Source organism: Buceros rhinoceros, unplaced genomic scaffold (genome assembly GCF_000710305.1).
Source record: "Buceros rhinoceros silvestris isolate BGI_N320 unplaced genomic scaffold, ASM71030v1 scaffold1246, whole genome shotgun sequence".
Lineage (NCBI taxonomy): Eukaryota > Metazoa > Chordata > Aves > Bucerotiformes > Bucerotidae > Buceros > Buceros rhinoceros.
The window spans coordinates 80,294-88,813 of NW_010417931.1; the positions used below are offsets into that span (position 1 = coordinate 80,294).

Sequence of the window (8,520 nt, forward strand, 5' to 3'; positions counted from 1 at the left end):
GGAATGCCATAAATTACTCATTTTTGGCTGTCACGTGGTTGCCTAGTTACGGTGTTAAAATTAAATCATCCAGCACTAAATGTACATTCAGACCAAGGTATAATTTTACAGGTTTTTTTAAAATGAGCTAAAATACTTTGCTTATATTCAGGCAGTACTTTGAAAGTGTTATACATCTAATGCAAAATATTATGTAGAATAAGATGCTAATTTCACAATTTCAACAATTACCTTCTCTTATCGTTTGTTAAAGTATGGCATCACTAGGTAATGAGAACTGGAAATCCATTTATCTTTCTTATAATGGTGGAAATAAGACCATTTATGCCTCTACTAGTGATTTAAATGCTTTCAGCAAAATGCTTAACTTACCAATTTCCCCAGCAACAAAATGGGATAAAAGGCTAATTCAAGGACTGAAATACAGGGATTCCCAGTAAAACACTATGAAAATCCTGAAGATCCCCTTTTATGGGTTGCTACAATCAGGAGACAGTGCATTTTCATTTCTGGAATTCACCCCACATAGCTACTAATATCTATGCAGAGATATTTTTAAACTTTTTTGAAAATAATACGGTGGAATTTACATAAACTAAATAGAATAACAGAATAATAGAATAATAGTAGAATAATAATGTGCTCTTACATCTGCATAAATTTCCAAGTAGTTTCATATTGAGCATTTAACTTAGATTTTGTACATACAAATATTCTCCAGTAGAGAACAGTTTAGAACTGTACAGTTCTAAAGAAGGTTTTCAGGACCGGAAGCCGCAAGTTCCTTTCTGCCATTTGTCTTGCTGTTTTCTAACAGCACTGAACACCTTTAAATATTGTAATTACTACAGTTGCTTATGTTTGTGGTACTAGAGCATTATAAGCTTCTCCTAGCCTTTGGTCCTTAAAAGCTCTACTAGCAGTAGGATCTATAGCCAAACATCACGCAATAGAGTTATGAATGTATATGGGCTCTCTATATATATTAGAATGGACTTGAATGCCTTTGACAAACTAAATAATTTCAACTAGTTTTCTCAAGTCGTCTTCTTTTGGCTGAACAGTTGCAAATGTAAGCTTAAAGAGGAAAGTAACATGAAATAAAAACATGTAAGTACTAGCAAAGAACTGTTGTCGACTTACTTCATAGAAGCTTATGGCCATAGTGTATCTGACGGGAACTTCAGGGTCATGACAAAGGCAGAAGAATATAGAATAGAGTTCTAAATGGAAGTTCTTTGGATCCACAAAAACAATCATGGCCTGTGGAAAGATAAAGTCTTTTGTTAACCGTATAGGTCAAGGACCACACTATCAGAGGCTATCAGACGAAAACACTGAATTACAACCAGCAAGACTCTTGGGAGATAATGGGTTGTGATTTTAAGGAGGAAGTGTGCATTTTTTTGATGGCCATGTCAAAACACAGGCACCAGACAAATGCTGGAGTTAACTGAACTGGATTTACATATCTTCCAGACCTGCTGCAGCCTTTTTTTCCAAATACATGTACTAAACCCACAAGATATAAAACCTTAGTTTTACAAACATTGTTAATGTTTCCATACATTAGCAGAAGCTGCAACTAGACACTTCAAAAATAAAGAACATTTTAGCAAGCAGCAAAACAAGCATCTGAATTTTGACATAATTGTGTATGTACATACCTTGGTTTTACTCAAACTAATTGATTTCTACTGACATACAGGGTGCCTGTCTTTAAAAGGTAGAATAAAAATAACTGTCTACTGACTCCTTCTACAAACACATTTTCTTTAAATAAAAATTCAGAATGTCAAAATACAAAGTAGATTTACAAAAACATGAGTGGTAAGTTTAAAGACCTCACATAAACTTGAAAAGATTTTCTATATTCAAGCAGGAACATGATTAAAACATGAATCTAACCATTTAGATTCAATCTTGAACTCCCTAGAATATCATGACAATGCAAAAACCTGGCTTTGAGTGGTTTGAAACTGGGGACTGTTTTCACAGCCATTTTCTCAAAGCCTCTGCGCTAAGGGTTTGGAGAAAATGTGTAGGAAACAATGAGACCAGCAACCTCTTAGAACAGCACCCTTTCAGTCAAAACTCGCCAATCATTTTCCGAGGCTCTGCAAAGAGGAATCTTCCCTGGTTACTCAATTTTGGACAATCTCTACTTTAAGCGATTAACTTGAACTTTCCAGGAGAGAACTAGAATCTAGTTAACAATGTACAATTTGAGAATAACTTCTCTATCACTCATGCAGTCCTACTTAGTATATGAACAACACAAAGCATTTAACCTCAAATTAATACTTACCGGGAAATTGTAAGCACAGTTTTTCCTCACTGAAATATACTTCTTTTCCTGTTCCAGAGTTTGAAGTTGTAGTTGGTTATCATTGTGTCCATTTTCCTGCTGTAAACCCAGTGTGGAAAGCTTCTTATAAAATTCCAAAAAACGTAAGTGCTGTTCAGGAGTAAAAATACCTCAAAAAAAAAAAAAAGTTTACTTTCCTCATTACTAATGATATGTAATAATGTCCCAAAACAAATCTCATTTACAAATCTCTCAAATATGTAAGTTTTTATCCCTCTTCCCCTTTGGTTTGCGTCTAGCTGAGTATATCAGTCCACATTATACAGAAAAAGTGATTACAGAAAAATGACAGCTAACTGTAACAGAGTTAATCTTCACTTCCGTTTACATAATCTTGAAATACTCAGAACTTTAACTAATGCCATTATGTTTCCTTTCTCCCCTGAAGCTCCTTATGGGCTACACTCTGTACTGTGCCTCAAAAAGGACATCAAGCACAGAAGTGAACCTACACAGTTAACACCACACTGTATTTTCAAAGGTTTCTAATTTCAAAAACTCAATCATCCACCTCACAAGCTTCAGAATATCCAAGAATATCCAAGAAGGAATCAAAATAAATCAGTCTAACCAATAAATACAAATCAGCATGTTTCCATCTCTGACCCTGTCTAAATAAAAAACTCTGTCCCATTCAAACTTGGACATTTTCCAAGGGCTTAAAATTATCCAAACTTTCTTCATTTTTAAGATTTTTTTAAAATAACATTAAATCTTACCATATAATCCATTACACAGTTTCCCTAAATGGAAAGATAAAGAAACTAGGATAGATTCATCTGCTTTGAAGGATTTTTCACAGAAAGATTTCACTAAAGGGAGAACAGTTTGACTTCTATCATCTGAAAAATGAAAGAAATTTTTAAAGTTAGCCATTTGTCGACATCTAAAAAAGCACAGAGTGTGGACTTCTATAATAAGTTACAAAAAATGTCATTTAACATGCTCAAGAGTATTTTTGGCAGGTACTTATCGGAGGTAGAAAACAAGAGGTATAGAGAATGACAAACATACTACCATAATACATGCCCTGAATTTTAATACCTTACCTGTTTTGTTTCTTTGTTCGTTTTTAGGGAAAAGGCATCCCCCAGTAAAGGATGAGACAGAGAATAAACGAGCAGTCACTAACTTCACCAAGAATACAGGGGGGAGAAAAAGTAAGATTTCCTGTAACAGTAGGAATACAGGGAGATCAAGACCGAACACGACTGTGACAGTAAAAAGAAAAACCTGGATATGCCGGAAGTTAATCTTCTCAACTTATTGAGAAGAAGAGGTGGAAAAATGTTTTGGTAAACAACAAATTCAAGGGGAAACAAAATCATTAGGGTCAGAGGAAAGAAATTACAGAATTTAGAAATTAAAGTCAAATCCAAACACTCTGTCTCTTTATAAAATAAAGGAGTTCAAAGAATTTTACATGTTTTGACTTGTTTTAAATAAAACCATTGTATTTTAAAATGTTCAAGTTTTAAAGGCATTAGGATTTTTTTTAATGGTAGTTCAACACCAACATTCAGCAAATAATTATGGCTGAACAAAATATGTATGTTAACCTAAAAAAAGGAGACCCTAGGATATAATTTGGGTCATCTACACTCAAAATGTTCCATTTTCTAGTTCAGCCATGAAACCAAAAACCACACAAAGCAAATTTCTAGAAACATATTCTTTATAAAGCTGTAAATAATCCCTGATTGCTTTCTCTACCTTTTATTTCAATAGCTAAAAGCAGTTATTACAGCAATTGCAGTGTGGGTGGGTGGGGTGGGGTGGGGAAGGGGGAGAAGCAAAGACTGGGAAGTGCAAAGAGAAGCACAAACTCGATGGCATCAATGCAAGATTTGAAAATTCACCTATCATACTTCCTGACATAAGCGGTAACTGCTAAAAAGTCCGTCTGTGGTATTCTCCCCATTCTCTAATTTCTTTATTTACTCTTCCATCTGGCTTATATGCAATCACGCATTTTAGTAATTCATCACCAAGTTCCTGTACAGTAAATATTTGCTCCTCGCTTATGTATCAGGAAAGAGTAGTAGAGTCAGTAAGATGGGAGTGGGAGTGGGAAACGTGGTGCAAAATACAGAGTTGCTAATGAAGATAAACAACTGAAGAGTTTGGAAAAAGCATAAAGAGCAAAAAGGTAAATAATAAGCAATGATCAACAATATAAAATATTTTTTCATATACACTATCGCAATGATCTATCATGTACTTTGGTGCTTCGCACATTTCCAGTTAAAAAAAAAACCAAAACAGAGACAACTGTTTTGACAATTGATACAGAGCCAGAAAAGCTGGCTGTTACTGTCTTCCACATCCCCTGAAAAAACTTAGACAAAGCAGTTGATCAGAGGACAAGGCTCAGCAGGTACCCAGAACATTCCCCTATACTGCAGCAGTCATAGCAGCTCTCCTTAGTTTTCCCCAGTCAATACTGAACTGAACTTGTGATAAGAACCTGAGAGCATACGTGTAGGTAACCCACCACCACTATGCTAGAAGAACCAGATAAAGAACAGAGAACTTCTTCCTTACATGAAGACACAGACACTCACCCCTACCACCTGAAGAAGCATGAAATATGCATACTGATCAGAGGAAAGACAGAGAACGCTGAGAAAAATACAAACATTTATATTTTCTGTTTTAAACAGAGAAAAGCTTTATAGAATACACACACTTTCTCTTGGCAAAGAAGAAAGCTTTCAGTGCCATATATCCACAAGTTCAATGGGATTAAATAGCAACTTCTAATTGTTTAGTACCTCTAACTATGCTATTACTATCTCTATGCTACTACTAAGCATAACTGCACAGAGCAGTTTATGGGACTTGAAGAAATATTTTCTGTTCCAAAATTTACAAACACATTTGACATATAACACTGGCTGTTAAAACCTGCAAGGTTGACTGATACACACACAAATCACTGTCCCAGTCTGGGTTCTTCAACTCAGAATGCAGGCTGCAGTCAGTAGTTCAGGCTGATTTTACTTCAGTTAAGAGGTAAAACCTAGCTAAGAGCAAAAGAAGCACAAGCAACTGCATCTGTTGAGCTAGAATTTTGTATTCTGTGTACTGACAGCATGAAGTAAATACAAAAAATATTCCCATCACTTATACAATAATTCTACCCATTAGATTTAGCCTCAGTACATTAGAAACTTGGGATAAGATAAACGATTTCATGGACAAAGCAATGTAAGTCATATATAAAGCATATATATATATATCTAAAAGCACTGTATAAATCACTGCAAGTCACATGTAAGTATCCACAGGATACTTACATAAAGGACAGAACAATAAACGAAACAAAATCAGAAATGTCTGAAGAACGCAGACAGAACAAAAAACATTTAAATACATTTATAAGATGCATTAAAGCATCAAGAACTGGGCTAGGAAGCCTAAATTAAATTCTTACCTGCATCGAGCATATCAAGTAGATTCACTAATGTCTCAAAAGCTGCAAGGCGTACACTGCTGCTCTCATCTCTTGCCAGTTCTACTAATTCAGGAAGCACAACAGTTTTTGTAAGTTCTGTCCTGCGAAGGCAGACAAGCAGTCAAGAGAAAATATATAATGAATAAAATATTGCTACCACAAAACAGAATTATTCCTTGAAATACTCATTTAGACATTGTTTGGGTGGCCAAGAATGAAAAATTGGCGAAGTTGTAAGAAAATGAAAACTATATAAAAATCTCCAGTCAATCACAGGACTTTCTTCTTTGCCAGCCAAAGAAACATGCAAGTTTAAAACTTCATCACTAAAAAAGCATTCAAATTAGCTTGAAATAAATCAGAGAAAATACAAACTGAAAAAATTCAAAGGCACCCTGCCTCTTCCTTGTGTCAGTAAGAAAACTCTTCCGACTGAATATGCACAAACTGCTCAATGCAATGAGCAGTCCAAAGCCAAAATGATTAAATATGAGTCATGTTGGATTGAAGTGTCTGGAAATCTTAGGCTTCAAAGATGAGCCTTCTTTATAGACGGTAAGCAGCTACTGCTCAGAGAAAACATGGTTTCCCCCTTCATCAAAACACTGGCTTTTATGCTTGCTTTAAAGTAATAAAGAAAGAGTTCTGCTTGTCTCTTTTTGCCTTGGTAATTACTAGCACTGTCTGAGTGTATGATAGTTCTGACAGTCTGAACCTATATATTGGCAGCAGACTGCTGTATTAGGGACTGACTTTGGAATAAGAGTTCAATCAGAGAAGTCACTGAAGAGGAGTTAAATACTCCTGACAGAACCATTTGCACAGGAAGGTGCCCGCCATAAGTAAGATGAAAAAGAGAGTCGCTTTTTGGAGCAAAACTACAGCTTCTGTAGGAGCTACCAACAAAAGTAATTTCCCATGTCCCTGTATTTAACTGATTCCTGATTACTTTAAGACTAGAAAGATCTTTTCTGTAGCTCTACTATCAAGAAGAACTGGGAAAACATACTAATATTTCTACCTTTTTTTTTTGTCACGGTCATTTTTAAATTTATAGTAGTCAAGATTTCTAATGTTAGAATTTATCTACATTGGAGTTAAGAAGCCCATTTTGTTGTGTTCAGATGTACGAGCTCTTGGTCTGCTCATCAATTAGTGAAAGCTGTCGTAAGCACCACATCTCAAGGACGGAACCTCAGCAGATTATAAAAATCAGAGATGTGGCCCTCAACGTTTATACAAACCATAAAACCAGGGAAATACTCTGATAAAATTACACTACATGAGCATTAATCAAGATGACAAATTCAAAACTATGTCTGACACTTCGAGCAACTGTGTACCAAGAGTTTAGTCTCTGTCATTGCAGTCACGTTTTAATACAGAACTCCAGGATATTTAATACAACCTCCAGAATGAAAGATTTTTATTGATATAAAAATGCCCAAAAATACCCCTTCCACTGAGACTAAAGAGCCAACAGCTGTCCCTTTCGTAAGTCAATATGAATAATAACACTTCCAAATGTTTACAATCAGCATCAAAGTGATTTGCACCTTACAGAGTTTATTATTGTTGCCAGCAAATCAAGATGTAGCTTGACAGTACTCTTCCAAACAGACCACAGAATCATGGAATCACAGAATCATAGAATCACAGAATGGTGGGGGTTGGAAGGGACCTTTGGAGACCATCTAGTCCAACCCTTCAGCTAATCCAGGTTCACGTACAGCAGGATGCACAGGATTGTGTCCAGGAGGGTTTTGAGTATCTCCAGAGAAGACTCCACAACTCTCCAGGCAGTCTGTTCCAGTGCTCTACCTCATATTTAGATGGAACTTCCTGTGTTCCAGTTTCTGCCCACTGCCCCTTGTCCTCTCTCTGGACACCACCAAAAAGAGTCTGGCTCCATCCTCTTGACACCTGCCCTTATATGTTTATAAGCATTGATGAGATCCCCTCTCAGCCTTCTCCAAGCTAAACAGACCCAGGTTCCTCAGCCCTTCCTTGTAAGAGAGATGCTCCAGTCCCCTCATCATCTTCATAGACCTCCACTGGGCTCTCCAGTAGTTCCTTGTTTCTCTTGAACTGGGGATCCCAGAGCTGGATGTAATACTCCAGATGTGGCCTCACCAGGTATCTCCTCCACAAACACCAGTACTAACAAACTGAAGTGCATATTTACCCTATCTTTCAAATTACATTTCAGTTTCAATGTTAAAGGCCAGATGGACTCTTAAGATCTAATCTATCCCTGCTGTGTAACACAAGGCAGGAAACCTTACTTGATAATTTCTTCAAGTCTGTAAGAGAAGTTACTGGGGTTTTTTGCCTTCCTGACACAGTAACAGATAGACAGATCTGGAATTTTGAAATATTTGTTCACTCAGAGACCAATTCTGTAGCTAAAATATTCTATTTATTAAAATCAAAGTTCCAGACTTTTTCTGTTTCTATATGTGCAATATTGAAGGTCTTCAAGTATAGAGTAAAAGTTGCTACTGAACTGAAATTCGCTTACAAAACACATTTAGCAACCTTTTGCAAAAAAATGCACAGTAATTATTAGAAACTGCCAACACTTGCCATAATCCTGTTCCACTTTTAAATAAGAATAATGACATCAATGGATAATTGAAATTATTTCAAGAAGTCATAGATGTACAGATTATTTACAAAAAACTGTTGTTTGTAC

General features: G+C 36.0%; 1 protein-coding gene across 1 annotated transcript in view; it reads right to left on the reverse strand.

The window, feature by feature from the left end:
• The window catches only part of PPP4R4 (protein phosphatase 4, regulatory subunit 4), a gene marked incomplete at its 5' end in the record, with an annotated part of 32,913 nt that overhangs the window by 18,349 nt on the left and 6,044 nt on the right, over positions 1 to 8,520 (reverse strand). The window contains 4 exons of the mRNA XM_010138328.1: positions 1,144 to 1,263; positions 2,309 to 2,478; positions 3,088 to 3,210; positions 5,805 to 5,926. Coding sequence (XP_010136630.1) covers positions 1,144 to 1,263; positions 2,309 to 2,478; positions 3,088 to 3,210; positions 5,805 to 5,926 — 535 coding nt within the window. The remainder of the gene's footprint in view (positions 1 to 1,143; positions 1,264 to 2,308; positions 2,479 to 3,087; positions 3,211 to 5,804; positions 5,927 to 8,520) is intronic.